The sequence below is a fragment of the Cnephaeus nilssonii genome (assembly GCF_951640355.1).
Source record: "Cnephaeus nilssonii genome assembly, chromosome: 21".
NCBI classification, from domain to species: Eukaryota; Metazoa; Chordata; class Mammalia; order Chiroptera; family Vespertilionidae; genus Cnephaeus; species Cnephaeus nilssonii.
Genome location: NC_137092.1, coordinates 17,817,598 through 17,836,848, shown reverse-complemented (window position 1 = coordinate 17,836,848; position 19,251 = coordinate 17,817,598). Strand labels below are relative to the sequence as shown.

Here is a 19,251-nt window from a genome sequence, read left to right as displayed (position 1 = left end):
CCCCAAGTTTATACTTACGTAGTCCTATAAATTATACCACTGTAACATAGATTTCTACACCTCTTGCATATAAAAAACCCTACATGTTCTGTACTATCCAAAAATCTGAAACAATTTTCAAGAAATCTGTGCCCTCCTCCACCCCATTATTAAGCTCCAATGCCATTCCAAACATGGGAATTTATGAGAAATCAACTGCCGAGGAGCCAGGAACAAAACTGGAAACCAAGGCCAAAGAGTGCCCAGAGTTTTCTACACAGACTAGTATCTGTCAGTTATGAACAGAGGGAAACTCTAGGCACACAGCCTTAGTAAAGTAGGGGACGTTAACCAGAGTTTCACTGCAGGGTAGTCTTTAAATGTGCTTACTCAGGATCAGAAACAAGGGATATCAACCCGGAAAGAAACTCCAGCCAGTCAACCAATTCTCTACAGGATTATCATAAACATGTTTCTAATCCAGAGTAAAACCAATCAAGGCCATTTCCCTGTTCGGAAGCAGTAAGCTTTTCTTTGTTCTAGTCTGACCAGATACAGATTGGTGACAAAATAGGCAAAATTATGAAGACCTCTAAAGTGAAGTCTAAGTAAACACAGACATAAACGACTCAGCTGGCTGTACAGGCAGACAGGTAAGGTTTATGCTACAAAACCGTCCCCACACAGACTCCTCAAGGCACTCCTGCATCAGCACACCTCACGGTCACCAGTGCCTTGTATTGCGAAGGATCCCAAAGTGCTTTTGTGAGTTCTTCATCTACAACTACACAGCTACACAAACTGCTGTGGAATAAGCCACCTCAGGTGGCAGGCAAAAAGGAGTATGAAAACAGTTCGAGAAGAAAATTGGACTTGGATGACTCAGGGAAGAAAAATCAAGCCAGGCATCATGTCTTACCCATTCCAGAGTTTTCTCTGAAGCATGATTTATATCTTAACTTTGGGAAGGGGGTGTGGGGAAGAAGAGGATGGGGGAGGAAACAAAGAAAAATAAATGAAAGAAAATGGGGAAGCCTATAATATATAATAGTCCATATTACCTTTTTTACTCTTCCAAAAAAAATGTAGCAGCTAAACTTAGATCTCCCTCAAATACTTATTTTATAAGCAATTCATTTGGCCACAGAGCTTAAAATATTAACTTGTTGGTTGACAATAGTTGCAAAAGAAAAAACAGGTTGGGGGAATAGGGAGAAAAATAAAATAAGTAATAATAATAATTTAAAAAAAGGAACAAATAAAAGCAATTAGCTTGGTGAAGTCTGCTGAGACAATGAATGCCTGGATATGCAGTTATGGGTCCAGAGCATCGTTAAGACATGGTTCAGAGACAGACGGTTGCTCTGGCGGCTGCCAACACTGTACTAACCTTCATGTCTTGTTCAGCCTTCAGCGCAGCCTGGGCCTGATTGCCTCTGACTCCAGACAGTGATCCACAAGGACCCCTGGCTACATGTGGCAAACGAGCATGGCTCATGAGGCCTGTGGTCAGCGGAGGAGGCATCTGACTGGCCAGTGCCATTGGCGGCCTCTGAACGGGCGCTGGGAAGGTGTTAGTATGTGGGGCTCTTACCAATGGAGGGACCAGGTTAGGCTGAGAGAGAATCTGAGTGAAAAAAACAAAACATACAACATTAAACTGTTAAAAAATTTTATTTTGCCAACTAGACCAGGTTGGCTTATCCCAGAGTCAATGTGCACCAATTCCGCCATGAAAGGAAGTGTACGGAGCTGTGTGCTCTAGCACCGGGACAAGAACCGCAGGCCATGCTGGGAGAGTCTACGGGAAGACAGTGCAGCATGCCAGTGCCCAGCTACAGATTCTGAACTGGGGACAGGGATGCCTTCTTAAAAAGATATAATTGCAGAAAAGGCATACACCTACTCCAAACATAATCTAAATCTAAATAAAAAAATAATGCTATTTGGCAAATATTTCAGGTGCCAATTCTAGCTTGTGAGTGTTCTTATGAACTTTAGTTAGTCCTTCCATCTGATCAGCAAAGGGAAGAGAAACCAACATTTTAATATATAGATTAGAATTATCTTTTGGAAAATTTACCTCACCTACAGTTATCTTAAAAAAACAAATGAACAACAACAACAAAACAAACCCCCAAAACAAACCAAAAATCCTAGGAAACTTTAAGCACTGGGACCCTTCTCTGAAAAGTCAACTTCTTCAAAAAGATAAAAGGAACAGGACTGAAATAAAAGGATCAGAGCTGTGTGGGGAATCTTTCGACTATTTCTATTGTCTGCTTTAGAACTATATAGCTACCTGTGTCTAGCTAAAAATCCTAGAGTCTACACTTGAATGTTAGATTTACTGTTTAATAAAAAACTGCTTATTAAAAACTGTGCTTCTGAACTGGTTATAATAGGGCAAGACTATAAAATCAGAGAATTCGCCAGGTTAGCAAGCATTTGCAAGTAAATCATACTCATTTCTCACTTGTATCTGCCCACCTGGGGTGCAAACTGTGTAGGAAAAGGCTGTGTCATTCTCACAGTGGCAGGGGCTGACGGGAACTGCTTCTGATAGACAATGCTGCTCATTTTGCTGGACTGGCTGTTCGGACTTGTGGAAGTGGCCCTTGGAAAGAAGTCGTCACTGGTCAGTATGGCAGTGCTGGGTTAATGATGCTATTCGATTTGTAGACAGTGCGCTTGGCAGACTCATCATACTTGGTAGTTGATGAGAATTACCAAGGTGAGTTACCAAACATCACAGCAGTGGAAAGACATTGGAGGAGCAGAGGTGAGAAAGGATACTGGCTATATTTGCCCTGCATTAAAAAGTTCTTCAAATACAGTATAACAAATATATTCTCAATAATTCAATAGCTTAATATTTCACATAAAACTATCAGAATGTCTGTGCTTACCACAGGACTGGCGACACTGCATGCATCTAACAAACAGAAGGTAATCAGTTATTGGGAATTCTACAGCAAATGCAAATGCCCACGTTACCGGAAGGGACTAGAGGTGGGTGTGGTGCTTCTTCCGCTGATTGGAGGTGTGCCTGGTTTTATATCAATGCCGCTTCCAAAGGCTTTTAGTTCCATTTCAGACATCTGAGAAAGAGCATAAAATAAGCCTAACATTTCTGCAATCCCATAAGCTAACCTGCTGTGTTTAGTATTCTATATGTGAAGACTTAATCTAGCAAAGGGCAAAGAACCTCAGTACCAAAATCCAATAGTTTTCAAGTACCATAGAATTAACAAAGCCGAATGTGTGGCTGAAAAGTCTGAGAGGCAGTATAAATCCAATTCTCCCACAAAATTTGTGAATTCTTTGTTATGAGGTAAAACACAGAGGGGGCCAAACACATTAGATTCTCAAAGAAACTGTCCCTTTCTCTTCACTTACTTTCCCCGTGGTTGGGATCATGCTGTGCTGGGTTCCAGCGGGGATTAACCCCCTGAAAGGCTGGCTGACTTGCGCAGGGCGACTCAGGCTCTGGGCCTGTGCTTGGGGGGCAGTGTGCTGTAATGGAGGCTGAAGAGTCTGAGGCAGAGCAATTAAAGGCTGCCCCGTGGATCCAAAGTTAGGCAAGGAAAGCTGGGATGCTGGTAAAGGTACTGTAACCTAGAACATAAGCAAACAGAAACTGTAGCAATTTGCTTATAAAGAGCCCGTTGTACGTATATTCTATAACTTTAACACAACTCTTCAAATTCTTTTGAGTAAGATTTTAAACAGAAAACATCAATATATTAAGTACATTTCACATATAAATCTTTTGCTTAGTAACTATCTCCATTCTTTTTTTAAAGATGCAACAGTATGCCCTGGCCAGGTGGCTCAGTTGGTTGGAGCATCATCTCATACACTAAAAAGTTGTGGGATCTGGAACATGCCAGATCGGGGCATGTACGAGATCTGCCTTCCTCTCTCTAAAAAAAAAAATCAAGAAACACATCGTTGGTGAGGATTAAAAAAAAAAAAAAAAAAAAGTGTAACAAATTAGCACTGAAGAAACTATTTAACTAAAATAACTATCTTTCAATTAAGCTACAGTATATGTCAAACAAACACAAAATATAATAAAATCAAGGGGATGCAATGTAAGAAAGTAGTTACAACTTCCCAAATAGCAATTTATTTTGAATGTCAATAGGTAATATATAGATGTGAGTTATCACCCCTAAAATAGCCACCAAAAATAGTTATGAGAAGGTGACTAAGGCTTGCTTCTCTCATCCAACCCTCCACCAACTTTTAAAGAGTAAGCTGATAAATGATATTGCTAGGAGAGTTTTAAAAATTTATACTTTTCACTGAAAATTATTGTTACAAGCATACATGTAAGGAATATGTTTGTCATGTACCTTCTGCTGCACTAGCCTGGGTGTTACAGTGACCGCTGTGATGGTCTTTAGTCTTCCTTCATCTCTAGCACGAAGTAAAGCACCTATCACTCACTCATACATAACTGCATAGCCCTAACGACAGCCTTCAAATGTTTACATTCATGGAATCCTTTGTTAAAATAAACAATTATATGGAAACCCATAAAAAAAAAAAAAAAAGGTTAAAAAGTGGGGGTGGAAAGACTGGTATTGTGGGACCAACCAGTGGACCCCATGAAATTCCTAGGACACCACAGAGAAAAGTCTGAAAACTATCAAACATCTCCCTATCTTGGTTCTGTTTAAATTCCCAAACAACAGAAGCAACAACAACAACAACAACAAATATAATGATAAAGAAAATTGAGGAAATTTACCATGCCATAGTTTACCTGCTGGAGAGTACTCGGTGACTGGGCAGTGTTATAAAAATTTGTCTGACCAGGCTGTTGTACTTGTCCAGAATAAAGGTTTGAAGCCTGGGTAAGATTTGCTCTAGCCTAGAAAAAATTTAATAAGAAAATAACAATAAGATTTTAAAAATTTCCGATTCAGATACCAAGGTTACGGCTTCAAAGAAATCTCGAAGAATTTCAGCGTTAGATCACAAGGAAGACCTTAGTTTTCCAATGTCTTTTAACATTTTTTCTTTAAAAACTGTCCTTAAATCACCTGCTGCATAAGACTGCAACGACAGATGGTGCTTGCTCTTGCTCCTGCTGTAATTACCTGGAGAAGATGTGTATCGATCAGCTGGGAGCCTCCCAGTCCTGATGCCTGACCCAGCTGATGTTCATACAGTATAGGAATAGGCTGGGTACTGGAAGTTTGTTGAAAGGCAAGACTCGACTGTGCCTTGGCAAGTTCCTGGTGCTGGACAGCTGGGAAGTTGTGGATGGCAGTACCAGAAAGGACCACAGATGGCTGGGACAGGCTACTCTGCATAAAAGCCGGCTGAGATCTACATCAGTATTGAAGAGAAAAGGATATGTTAAAAGTTAATTCTACCTGGAATCTGGCAACCTTAAGACTCAGTAGCCTAAATGTCCAAGTACTCTACTTAGTGTAAGAAAAGAGGCAGTGAACACAGACCTTGTCTAAGGTACCTGTTTCAAGCCTTAGAGCCCACTATATAAAAATTCTGGAAAAAAGCTTCTTCTTCCCAGAAACCGCCAAGATTTTTTTCATCTTGGACAACGAGAATGGTTCTCTTTTCATGTGTTTATTAGCAAGCTCAGAACCAAACCTACCGTCTTCTCTTTGGTACTGACATTCCATTTAATTTACAGCACCAATAGCTCTGACTTGTATCATCTGTATTTCATTATTTCCCCTCCTATAATTCTTACAAGAGGCCTCAAGACCTCTATGGAATGGAGCAGAGTACTAGTTCACATTAGGATTATTCAGCAAGTATTTTCTTTTTTTAAAATTGAGGTATAATGGACATATATACCTATATAAAGATAATTTGGTATTTGCATATATTGCAAAATGATCAACATAGTAAGTCTAGTCAACACTATTGTAACCATACAGTTACAAAATTTTTGATGAGCCTTGTAAGATTTACTCTTTTACCAACTTTAAAATATGCAACACCAATATTATGATCAAAGGGTGCAAACTTCCAGTTATAAGTAAGTCACTAGGCTGAAATGTACTCCAGGCAACTATCTGAAAATTAAAAACAAAACACACACACACACCCCCACAATGCTGAAATCTGACTTGGGGTGGTGAACACACAATATAGTGTACAGATGATGTGTTGTGGAAGTGTGCACCTGAAACCTGCATAATTTTGTTAACCAGTATCACCCCAATAAATACAATAAAAATAAAAAATAAAATATAATGCTAAAATCTAACTTAAGACCTCTGGGATAGAGGCCTCCAATCTATACTTTACAAAGGCTAAGATAAAGAGCAAATAACTAAAATCAAAGTAGTGGATTAAAGATAATATTATCAATTATTACATATCTATCTATATAAAAGCCTAAGCCAGTGATGGGCAACCTTTTGAGCTTGGTGTGTCAAATTTCGCCAAAAAACTGAGCATAACTCAGGTAGTGTGTCACTTTGAGGGAAAAACTAACTCCAAGACTCTAGTCGCAAATGTTTCATCCTCAGGAGCAGCAAATGTTTCATCCTCGGCATGCGGCCGCGTGTCATCAGAAATGGCTATGCGTGTCAGTGCTGACAGGCGTGTCATAGGTTCGCCATCACTGGCCTAAGCGATCATTACAGATGACCAGCTGGTAGTTATGATGCATACAGACCACCAGGGGGCAGACGCTCAATGTAGGAGCTGGCCCCTGGTAGTCAGTGCACTCCCACAGCCAACCTCCTGCAGTCCCTTCCCCAGGCCAGCCAGCCACGCCCCGATCGGGACTGGGCGAGACGGCCCTGATTGGCCCAGATCGCCGGCCAGGCCGAGGGACTCCACCCGTGCACAAATTTGTGCACTGGGCCTCTAGTATCCACACTAATCCTATCTAATAATAGAGTAACATGTAAATTACCATCACTCCGCTACGCCCATGACTGTGCGGCGGGAGGCTGGGGGGCGGGACTCGGGGTGGCCTATCCGGCCATTGAGAGGCGCAGGGGGCGGGACTCCCGCCCCCTGTGCCTCTCAGCGGCCAGATCCGCGGCCGCTGAGGGGGCCTGCCACGGACACCCAGCTGCGCCTCTCAACGGCAGGGTAGCCAGGTGTCCGCGGCAGCCCCCCTCAGCTGCTGTTGAGAGGCGCAGGGAGCGGGAGTCCCGCCCCCTGCGCCTCTCAATAGCAGGGTAGCCCCCCTCAGCGGCCACGGACCATCAAAAGTGGGGGAGCTGGGTGCCTGTCTGCTCATGCACTGGGCCTCTAGTAAAAGAGTAAGATGCAAACTGACCGTACCTTCACGATGCCCACCAGCCAATCAGGAGTATGCAAATTAATCCAACAAAGATGGTGGGTTAATTTGCATACACCGGGGGGCGAGGCGGGATGCTTGCGTTGTTGCCATTCCGCACCGCCCCAGCTGCTCCGGGACTCTGGGCAGCGTGGGAAGGTGGAAAGGTGGCTCCGGGCCAGAGCAAAGGCAGTGCTGGCAGCCAGGGGAAGGAAGGCCCATTCTTACACGAATCTTCATGCATTGGGCCTCTAGTTATAATTTTGCTCTGTTAAACTGACACGTGGCAGGAACAAAAGCTACCAAGGAGGAGTGCTAGTCTAGAGTCCTAAGTAATCTTAAAGTCTACGGTGCTGGCAGATATCAATTCAGGGATTCCCTATGAATAAATACAGGCTGATTAGGTTGAGAGTGAGGAGTAGCAGAATGATGTGGTAGAGATACAAACTGCTTTCGAAGCCTAAACATGTGTCTTCCAACACAGTAGCCACATACAGCTTACCCTGTATTCCCAATAAACAGTCTGGTCTTCCAAGGCATTTGTCACAATGGGAAGTACAGATACAGAATGCCAGTGCACTGCTACTCCATCTCCCAGGCTATGGAAGACATTGTTAAGCTATCACTGAACTCTCTTGTCAAAGCTGAAAAGTAGCTGCAACTTTCTAACAATGTTTCAAGCAGTCAATAACAATTAAAAGGAGATTGGTTTGTGAGAGTATTTGCTAGTTCTGAATTAGAAATAAAAAAATTTTAATCACAGATTCAAAGATAACCCCAAATTTAATAGTACAAAAGAGATAGTCTGTAACTTCTACTTGAGGTAAATAGTTTACTTCTAATGGGAGTGAATTTCTTGGAATAACCAAACTAAATGATGGAGTAAACACCAGAAAACAAAACATCCTATATAATTCATTATACAGACATACTAAATTCTACCAAAGAATCTCTAATCAAAAAATAAAAGTGAGCACAGCCAGTGTGGCTCAATGGTTGGGTATCAACCTAGGAACCAGAAGGTCATGGGGTTTGATTCCCGGTTAGCACATGTGCCCAGGTTGTGGGCTTGATTCCTAGTATGGAGGTTTGCAGAAGGCAGTCAATGGATGATTCTCATTATGGATGTTTTTATCTCTCTCTCCCTCTCCCTTCCTCTCTGAAATCAATAAAAAACGATATAATAAATAAATAAATAAATAAATAAATAACTGGGAGAGCCACATTTTTAAAGTTTATTAATAATTATGCTCTGCTAAGAAAGTTTAATTTGCTGAAACTAGCTTCTTAGGAATATAATTTATGTAATCTAAAAGAAATAAGCTATTACCAATTGATGCCACGTCTAATCTATATATAGACTATAAAAATTCTATCTGAACCACATCAAAACCCAATATATTTCTAAAAGCTAATGATTAACTTTGCAACCATTCTAAGCTGCCCTAAAGAAATAGTTTATTTTTCTTTTTGCGGGCTTAGAGCCATCAAATGAATATCGGCCACAGCCATGCCACGATGATGACAGAGCTAGGCATGGGCTTTGCTCATGCCCCCACCCTTCCACTCTCATTAAGTTGGAGATGAGACCACTTGGGGTTGAATCCAGGCTCTCATTGATTTGTAATGCAACCTTAGGTTAAAACCAACCAACCAACCAACCAACCAACCAACCAACCAACCAACCAACCAACCAACCAACCCCTTCAAGTCCCAACACGGCATGTCAAAGGGAGAAGACAATCCACCTTATATGGTTTTGTGAGGACTAGATTTTCTAAGTTACTGCATGTAAAGTACTGAATAGTGATCATGTATATCACCACTACTTCTCTTCCTTGTCCGACCCTCTTTTCATCTTTTATCACACTCCTCCCTGGCCTCAGACCTTACACAGCAGACTTGGGTTTCCAATTGTTAGCAACAAGATGCAATTAAAACTTTAGGTCCCCTAGCAACTATTTTCTATGATTTCAAATTGTCATGGGACTGTTGTTACCCTCTTCTTCAAGAAATTTTGAGGCTTGACTTTGTTCAGTAAAGTCTGACTAAAATGACCACAGGCTGAGGTTCATAATCAACACGATTAATAATTTAATGTAGTTTATAAGAGGGTCATCCTAGCTCATAAAGGGAAGGAAGAAGCAGTAGGAATACAGCAAGAAAACTCAGCAATTACAATGTTTCCAACCCACAAATGTATTTTAAAGCGTTTTACCTATACGGTTGAAGGGAAGAACTGAATAATTCCTGGGCCTGGGAAACAGCGGGTCCAGCACCCAAACTCAACTGGGCTTGGTGCTGCCCCTGCAGTGGTGCGTAAATAGGAATCGGGATCTGCTGAACCGAAGTGGGCTGCCATGCAAGGAGAAAACGGTATGTGAGCACCATGTATACAACTCATGACACGTGGGAAAATAAACTTAGCTATGAAGAATAAATGATTATTACCACATACCAGTTTTCTTTAAAACCAAATGTAAACATTTTCCTTTCAATCCATTACTTGATTCTACATTGTTAACCATCAACAAAGGGTAAGTTTTAACATTTTGCTTATACATCCTAGGTAATCATGGTTTGTCCCATATTGTTAAAAGGATTATAACTTCAAAGAGTCTATTATTTGTAGCTCAAAATAACTACTACAACATAAATAAATAAACAAACAACTGCATGATGGAAGAAGTATGTGATGTTTACCTGAGAAAGACCTGGTTGGAAGCCTTGCTGCTGAGCCAATGACGGTGGAGCCAATCGTGCATGCTGGGTATTGAATAAATGACTGGTGTCCATATAGAAAGCTGGGATTTGAGCTATAGACCATTAGGAAAAAAACAACCAGTCTTAAGTATCTAAATTTCAGAATTTAGACAGGTATATGCACATTAAAACAAGGAAACTCTAGTACTTGTGAAGGTATAGAAAAATATGACACTCTTATATACTGCCAATGGGGTATAAAATAGAAAAATTTTATATATTCTACTAAAACTGAAAATGAACTCACCTGTTTAACAGCAAGTCCACTCCAATTTTAAATCTACCAACTAGAATTTAGCAAAATATTTAAAAGAATTGACATTTAATAACTGAAAGAATTTGGTACGGATTTTAAAATATATTTATTTTTAGAGAAAGAGGAAGGGAGAGAGGGAAGGATGGAGGGATGGAGGGATGGAGGGAGGGAGGAGAGAGAGAGAGAGAGAGAGAGAGAGAGAGAGAGAGAGAAACATTGATGTGAAAGTCACACTGGCCAGGGCTGGTATAGATTTTTAATAAATTTCTTTTCTATGTATTATACACACTATTTTGTTATTTGCCATTTTTATATTTTGAAGAATTTCCATATTGTTTTTAATTTGCCATCATTATAAACAATACTGTAATGAACACCCTCATACACGTATCTCTGATAAGTTTATGTATATCTTATACAGATAAATTGATTGACTATAAAACTGTTACTACAGTATGTACACATAAAATATTCTGAGGTAACTTTCTGAAAGAATTATGCCAATTTATATATTGTCACCAGCAAGGTATTTTAAGAGCCCAATATAATACCCATGATCCTTATAGATACTGGGTATTAAAGATGCTGGTTATCAATCTTTCTATTATTCCCATATGGAAAGGTAAGAAATAGTCTATTTATTTTGAATTTAAATCATTAGTGAGTTTGAATATTATACAAATGTTTATTTACTATTTAATTCAGATTAACATTGTGATATTTAGTAATACAAGTTACCCCACTCCCAATATACAATTTTTTCTTCTTTGCTATTCTTAGGTTTATTCTTCCCCATGAACTTTATTTATCAATCTGTGAAGTTTCAGATAACTAACTTTTATAATATGACTGGAATAACATAAAATGCGTAAGTTATTTTCCAAATTATTGGACACTAACTTGTCTAATATACGTGTAAGAAATAAATGCTAAGAGTCCCAGAATGCTTATCAAGGAGAGAGAGCAGTCAATTCTATCCGGAAATAAATTTGCAAAGCAGATAAAAGATATTTAAACTTGAAGGGTAACTAAAAAGAGAAAAAGCATTCAAAAGTCTTCATTTTCTCAATTCCTTATATTCAAGTCTAAAAGCCTTACCTGCTGCGGACTGAGACACATAGACCTGTGGACTCTGTTGCTGCTGGGCAATGAGGGAAGGCATACAGCTTAACTGTGAAAAATGACTTGCGGAAGGCAGGCTGCTTGTCTGTAATTGTTGGGGCTTTACTTTACAAATATTAGGAGGGTCTGATGTGGTTGTAGATTTTGTACTCAGAGAAGAGGTAGTGTATGTACCAGCTCCTATATTTGGGGGAGAGATAAAATAAGGGAACAATGTAGTATATTTTAAAGTGCTGCTGTTGTTCATAGTAAAATAACTCAAGCACCAACCATAAACTAGAAAACTAATGTTTATTGCCACCATGTACGTACTCTGGGCCAAAAGGGGATATGAGATATATCACTATCATAATTATCTATCTATAGCTTGCCCTCTCTTTCCAGCACTGACCCTCTACATACCTTAAAAACACACACACTATTATTAAATATGTGGCATTATACAACTTGAAAGTTCAATTATTTCTGTTGATCAATGAGTTCTAATGACTGCAATACTGAAGCAAATGACAACACTGGTATTGGACTAGAGAGAGATATAATCATTTTAAGATGATGTTCTATATAAGAGAAGATCAGATCAAACTACCTTAGCTGTTCAACTTGAGTCTCTATCAGTAATATGACAAGATGGCCCTCATGAAAAAATTTATCTCAGTTGAGGGACTATGGAGAAACTATAGACCTGGAAAAAAGGAAGTAGCTGGGTTCCAAAGAAGTAGGAAGCTTTGCAGTCCCTTATTTCCTAATCTCCCTACAGACTCTTCTCCACTAGACTGGGGCCCAAGCAAGAGCCAGTAAGCAGAATAAAGATGCCTTGCATATGGGTGGTGAGGAATGTTTGCACAGAGGAAGAGATATAGTTGGAACACTCCCTTTGATTTGAATCTCTGGATTTGTCTTAATAAAGAACAATACATACTTCTGATTCTAGATCAGGAGTGGGGAACCTTTTTTCTCCCAAGGGCCAGACAAAATTATCAACTTAAAAATTAGCCTGCTATATTTGATCAAACATTTAACTCACCCCTAATGCCTTGGCAGGGCCAGACCTTATACGGCCTGTGGGCTGGATGTCTCTCCCCCTCTGTAAGCTGTAGCATAACCCAAAGATCAGTTGTTTTTAGTACTTAAAACTAGCAAGGAATGCCAGAATATTGAAAAGCAGTACTACCATCAGTAAATAAGAATCAAATAAGGTAAATTCTTTGCCAGATATATTTTATAACTATTAGAAAGGAGTTTCTCACTGCTTTGGAAATATGCGAATATCAGGAAGCTTGAAATCAAATTTGTTTTCAGTAAAAGAAACAGCCTCTGTGACTCTGAGAACTGTAAAGCCCCAAATGACAGTACTGCACACCAGTGAAAAACTGAAGGAAGAAAATCACTTTCTAATTGGGATGCTGCTGGACTCTCCTTAAAAACCAACAAAACAAAAACCAAAATATATTGGATATCATCTACTCAAAACACAAACTGGAAATTCTCTACCCCTAACCCTTCACCAGAAAATGTCAGCCCAATAGATTTAGGCCAATAGTTCCTTCAAATTAGATAGAGACAGCAAAAAATTTAAAAACTGTATGATTCTATGTTATTTCTGAGTTGGTTCAATTAGCTGTATATGAGTTCAAAAAGAAGTCAAAAGGTAAATTTTGCAGGAAAACTTAAACACAATACAAAATTTTTCACCAATTACTTATTAATATGTCTTTTATAAATAACTAGAGGCCCAATGCACAAAATTCGTGCAAAAGTAGTCCTTCCTTCCCCCGGCTGCCCTCTGGCACCCGGGACCTGGGCTTCCCTCGAATCCCCAACTTCGTCTGGAAAGATGTCCGGTCTAATTAGCATATTATGCTTTTATTATTGATACTTTTGGGGGGATAGTTAACAGAAAGTGATCCTAAGAAATTTGAACTAATTGAAGATATTGAAAGGAAAAGTATAAAGACTTCTACCTGACAGTGACGTTGTAGGGGTGACCGAGGCAACAGGGATCTGAGGCATGGACGCACTGGAGAAGGAGTTGTAATTTGCACTGCTTGGGCCACTGGCACTACTGCTGACACCACTTACAATTGGAGGGGCTGTGGAAGTTACTGGAGATCCCTTTTCACGCACATTTGGAGAATTCTCCCAAGCCTTCCTTGCAGACTCCATCTGCAATGAAATGGGGGGAAAATCACTATGCTAACATAGAATATACATATATACATAAATATACTCACATGTGTACATATATAAATTCCAAATATCTTTCAGAAACGCCAAAGTAAAAGATGGGTCGTCTTCAAGGTAATTTTTAAATTTCTGACACCTAATTTATTTTTTCAGGTTGGCCACTCCACTGGGAGATGTTACTATTTTTTTTAAATTATATTTTTATTGATTTCAGAGAGGAATGGAGAGGGAGGGAGAGAGAGGAACATCAATGATGAGATAGAATCATTGATCGGCTGCCTCCTGCACGTCTCCTACTGGGGATCGAGCCCACAACCTGGGCAGGTGCCCTTGACCAGAATCGAACCCAGGGCCCTTCTGTCTGCAGGCCGACACTCTAACCACTGAGCAAAACCGGCTAGGGCGACCCTAGACTTTTCAAACCTTTCATTTTCCCCTTTATCTTTGCTCTTTTACATAAATTGGGAGGCAGTGGACTTTAATGATGTCTCCACAGAGAGCTGTTGATAGCTCTGGCAATCAGGCCAGTGAAATATAAAGTCACAGCTCCTGTATCAACTAGATCCAAGTAACTACCATGACCAGCATCTAAGGAAATGGAAATACCAGGCCCCTCCAGGAGTGCTTTAAGGCTCTGACTCTAGTAGGAAAGGCACTGAAGCATTCCCCCCTCCCCCCCCCCCCCCCCCATCAATACCCATTCCCTATACTCTGTTTTTAAGCCAACAGTTCTCAAATGGCAGATGACAGACACCTTTTGTTTGGCTGTTTTATGCTCAGTGTTTGAAAAGTTAATGTAAGTAGATAGGTTTTAGGCTTGACTGCAGCATAGATACTTGTTTCACATCAAAGCCTCCTTGGGCATTTTAGGTACTGACTGCAGCCGTTTGGCTTTGGGGCTATTGATTTTAGCAGTAATCTCCTAGTTTCTTAAAAGGAAGAAACAGGTCTTATTTCAATTTATATTCAACCTCTCTAGAGTACTGCTGTTCAACAGACATGTAAATGCAAGCCACATATATAATTTAAAGTTTAGTAGTTGTATTTTAAAAAATAAAGAGGTAATTCTAATTTTGGTAACATTTATTTGATACAACATAAAAACCTATAATTACCATAAAAGTTGAGATGTTTTAATGTTTTAAAAAATATTAATATGTCAGACCCAGTGTCTATTTTATTTTGTACTGAAGCACACACTGGACCTGAACTTGGATCAGACACATCCAGTGCCCAGTGATTTTAACCACAGGGGCTGATGGCCCCGGAACAGGAGAGCACAGATGCAAATTCTCACTATCCTAAAGCTATCTGAACAGGAAGGAAACACATGGGTTTTGACATTTTTAGTTTTAGTAGTTGAGATACTGGGTGGGCCAAAGGAAAACACAATATAATATACTAAATTCAGTTGCAATGATTCACATGAGAGTTTTTTGGGTTTTTTTACAAGATTTTTATAGTACTGCTAAGAAGTTTGTAGTCCTTCAAATACCAACTTTTAAAACTTTAACCTTATTTTAATTGTGAGAATTTGAGAATTACATACCTCCCTGCTTTTCTGTTAACACACACTATATGTAATTTAACCTTTTCTTAATGACTAATGTCATCTCCATAAATTAGAAATATAAGATAATTCAATTTGCTCGAGTCTTCTCACTATCACTTGGATGGTTTCATATGTGTTTTATTTTAAAACAAGAGTTTTTTTGGTGTGTTTTCTTTTTTGGGGGAGGGCAGGTTTAAACAAAACTTAAGTTAAACATAATGCAATTTGCAATCTGAGATTTTTATGGTTTAGAGCTTTTTTTATACATGGCAATGTCTTTTATACCAGTTTTGTTGTGGTGAAAACACATAAATCATGTCTAATCAAATTTGCATAAGATAAAGGTCACATACATTTGGCTTTATTTCATTTCTTTTTTAAAAAAAATTGATTTCAGAGAGGAAGGGAGAGATAGAAACATCAAAGATGAAAATCATTGATCGGCTGCCCCCCCCCCCCACACACCCACTACTGGGGATCAAGCCTGAAATCTGGGCATATGCCCTGATCAGGAATCAAACCGTGACCTCCTGGTTCATGGGTCAACGCTCAACTACTGAGCCACACCAGCCGGGCTATTTAATTTCTTAAGCAGCAAGAAAATTTAGATTCCAATTTTGGAAATTCAAGGAAATTCACTTTTCCCCTCGATAAATATACTGTAAATAATACCCACATAACAGAATTTTTCTATACCTTATATGTTACCCAGAAGGATGTCAGAAGTATAAAGAGTAAATTTTAAGTTAATGAAATTTAATTTAAAGTAATTAAAATTATATTATTTCTTCTTGGAGTGTTAAAAACATTGAGTGAAAGGCAATGTTGAAGGGTTTTTCTGAAGAATTAACAACTGGCCTAAAGAATAATTAATGATATTATATTTATTTATGTGGCAGACTACTTCCTTGAATAATATAAATACATAAGATGAAACAGACTGAGACAGTCATTCAAGTGGAATAGGAATTGGCAGTCAATAGTAAGAACTGGGTTAAGACGAATAGCACAAATTTTATAGTCTCAGCCAACACTCATTTAAGCCTCTTACAAAGAAGTTGGGGGGCAAAGGGTCAAGTGGTCAGGAGGCTGGAGACTCAAAAAGAAAGAGTCTAAAAGTGAACATTGTCCACATTGTGAAACCATTTCGTTTCCCACTCCTGACGACCATCAGAAAGATTCATTGACAACCAGAGCCACATTAGGAGGTCCAGCTATTACACAGGTTAATACCTGTGTTTAAAAACCCCTCACTTAATTCCATGTCTGCACTTTTTAAACCACTGACTAATCCTGAGGTGAACTCATTGAAAATACTCTCAAACAACTCAAATATAACAAAGCATTAATATCATAGCTCAAAATTATAGAGACTAAAAAACAAACAAAAGCCTAAACTTGACATCAAAAAGCACGTGTTGTCCAAAATCTTTTGCCCTTATTCAAAAATTATCTAACAATCAATTCTAAATCACTTACATAATTACCACTTCATAAAATGTTCTAACTGCTACAATGCTTTCATTCAATTCACATGAGACTTACTTTCCTATAATTTTAAGACCAAATTCACAAGCATGATAGGCCTTATTTTAGAGAGGATAGCAAGTCGCTGCTAAGGGTATTAGAAGCTAATAAGTTTAACGTGTAATTTGACATCACATTATTTCCTTGGCTTAGCATTGTTGCTTACCACACAAAACCAGTAAAAAAACCAGGAGAATAGTATTAGCATATGTCCCCCTTGCATGCAACAATCATGGACCTTTAGAGATGGATAAGGTACATACCTTGAAGGTGAGGCTGAAAGTAGTGGGAGGAACTGAAGTTAGGCTGGAGCTCTGTTGTATAGTCTCCCTCTTAGGGAGGGGAAGGGTGTTGGGCAGGGGCACCTGAAAAGGCAGGCAACACATATCACAATCTAACTAACTGGGTCTGCTACCAAAGCCCCACTAAGATAATGCTATCATACTCTACGGGTGTTCTATTTTTCATCAGAGCCAACACGAATATTCAATTACTTAGACCGTGTTTATAGTAATTGATAATTTTGGACATCTTAGATACAACTCCTGAAGAGAAGTATTTTCTGCCTTTTTATGCATGAATTGAAAGAGCCAGTCCCAAATATAAGGCATACCCTTGATGGCAGTGCTTCTCCTATTTTAATGTGGATACAAATCATCTGAGGATGTTGTTAAAATGCAGATTCTGATTCAGCTGGTCTGGAGCAAGCCCTGAAATTTTGCATTTCAAACAAGTTTCCAGGTGATGCTACGGCTGCTGGTCCCTGGACCATACACTATGCAGCAAAGCTTTAAGGGAATATAATTTTCCCCATTTATGGGATCTACAGGCTCTATCAGAAGCATTCAACATGACAAATATAATACATTTAAGAAAGAAATCTCTTTCCTAAAATTGTCAACTTTCTGACATCTACATTCAAGAACAAGAGTAATACTGGAAGGAAAATACGGAATATTGCTTCCCCCATTACACTGAACAAATTGCTTTGTTATATAGTAAATAGTAATGACACGATTATGGCAAATATTGTTAAATGCCTGAGGATATTAGAAACTCACTACCCTATCTTTTTTTCCCCTCTAAGTCCCTGGGTCTTGAGATTTTTTATGATGTACTATTTATTGCATGATTGATTTTGACAGCTCACTCAGTTGTTCAGGTACAATGACTGAGATGCTAGGGGTGCCAGATAATCACTTTGTGACACGATGGAGATTTTAATACCACAGACTAGTTACTGGAGATTAGCTGTGCTATAATAAATAATCAAAACCACCACCAGCATTTATATCTTCAAGACATTCAAAACAACTGTATTATTAGATAACACTAACCAATAAATATCAACTAAGATCCTAAAAAAGTATATTAAGCTTCAATAAAAGAAATAAGCCTCTTTTAAGTATAATTCTTAAAAAGACAGAAATCCTACCATAAAATAGAACTCCCAAACAGACTAATAAAGGAAACAAAAACATTTCAAAACGAACTAAAACTCTGGACATTGTTTTTAACACTATATTAACTAAATTCAAAATCACTACCATACTTGGCACAAATAAGCAATGCTGTGGAATCATTCCAAACTGTGACCACTTATGATGCTCCCTGACCCAACCTGATCTTCCTGTTTCCAAACGTACTCTGCATAAATTGCTAAAAATCAAACGCAGATTATTCACTGATACACAAGAGCGGGTCTCTTCCCCTCAGTTGTTTCTGTGCACAACTCACCATGTTCATATGCCAGCAAACCACATGGAAACCATTTAAATGCTCATATGAATATTTTCAATGATTTTTAGAGGGTCTGCCAGAAAAGCATTATATACTTTCTTGAAAAAGTAACATCGAAGAAATACTCTATGTTTTTCAAACTGAGAAGACACCACAATTAAAGTACAATTAACTTTACTGAGATGTTACTGATTCATTATTTGATAATCTACATAGTGAGTAATTTGCCAGGAAGTCTTTTTGTCCTTCCCATGTTTTCCATTACTTCCTATAGGAAGTTAAATACATTTCAACCTTTCTCCAAAAGGTCAGAGGAAAGGTTTAGCATATGAAATGAAGTTTTGTAAGATCTAAATTTGGACAAATTACATTAATCAGCTCCTAAAGTGAGCTCCTATCACAAAGAGAAAGCATGTGACTCACTCAGCTACACAGTAAGAGCCCTTCAATTGGACCACAAAGTTGGATTAAATGGTCCCTAAAGCATGTCACCTCTCTAACTCTAACTTGATGCTAGGGGGAATAACAGAAAGCCTAAGAAAAACTTTGTGCCAAAACATAATCAAGATTTTTATTCTCAAAATGATAGTTAAAGCCCTGTGTGAGCGACCTTTAAATATATCTATAAAGGGTATTTTTTGAAAAGAATATGCCTTTGCTTATTATATGGGATGACATTTAAAGTAGCTGATCAAATTTCCACCATCTGTGCCCTCCAAAACAAGGGCCTCACATGTAACTCCTAAAATGCTCTCTACCACAGCAGGTCACCTAACTTTGCTGGGCTTGCCATTCAATTTTTCAGTCAGTGAACTAGTCAGAATGATGGACTGTGATGACTTT

The 19,251-nt window shown here is 38.9% G+C and overlaps 1 protein-coding gene across 12 annotated transcripts in view; it reads right to left on the bottom strand.

The window, feature by feature from the left end:
• The window catches only part of PRRC2C (proline rich coiled-coil 2C), a 76,833-nt gene that overhangs the window by 1,394 nt on the left and 56,188 nt on the right, over nt 1-19,251 (bottom strand). For 4 of the 12 annotated variants that reach the window (XM_079761503.1, XM_079761509.1, XM_079761507.1 and 1 more), the window contains exons 24-34: nt 16,932-17,033; nt 13,367-13,568; nt 11,379-11,582; nt 9,965-10,077; nt 9,480-9,616; nt 5,091-5,322; nt 4,739-4,861; nt 3,379-3,597; nt 2,977-3,080; nt 2,470-2,596; nt 1,370-1,606 (exon numbers count right to left, since the gene is read on the bottom strand). In XM_079761503.1, the coding sequence (XP_079617629.1) occupies nt 1,370-1,606; nt 2,470-2,596; nt 2,977-3,080; nt 3,379-3,597; nt 4,739-4,861; nt 5,091-5,322; nt 9,480-9,616; nt 9,965-10,077; nt 11,379-11,582; nt 13,367-13,568; nt 16,932-17,033 (1,800 nt within the window). Of the gene's footprint in view, nt 1-1,369; nt 1,607-2,455; nt 2,597-2,976; nt 3,081-3,378; nt 3,598-4,738; nt 4,862-5,090; nt 5,323-9,479; nt 9,617-9,964; nt 10,078-11,378; nt 11,583-13,366; nt 13,569-16,931; nt 17,034-19,251 lie in introns of all 12 variants that reach the window. The other 8 variants (XM_079761508.1, XM_079761510.1, XM_079761512.1 and 5 more) reach the window with 5 other exon arrangements.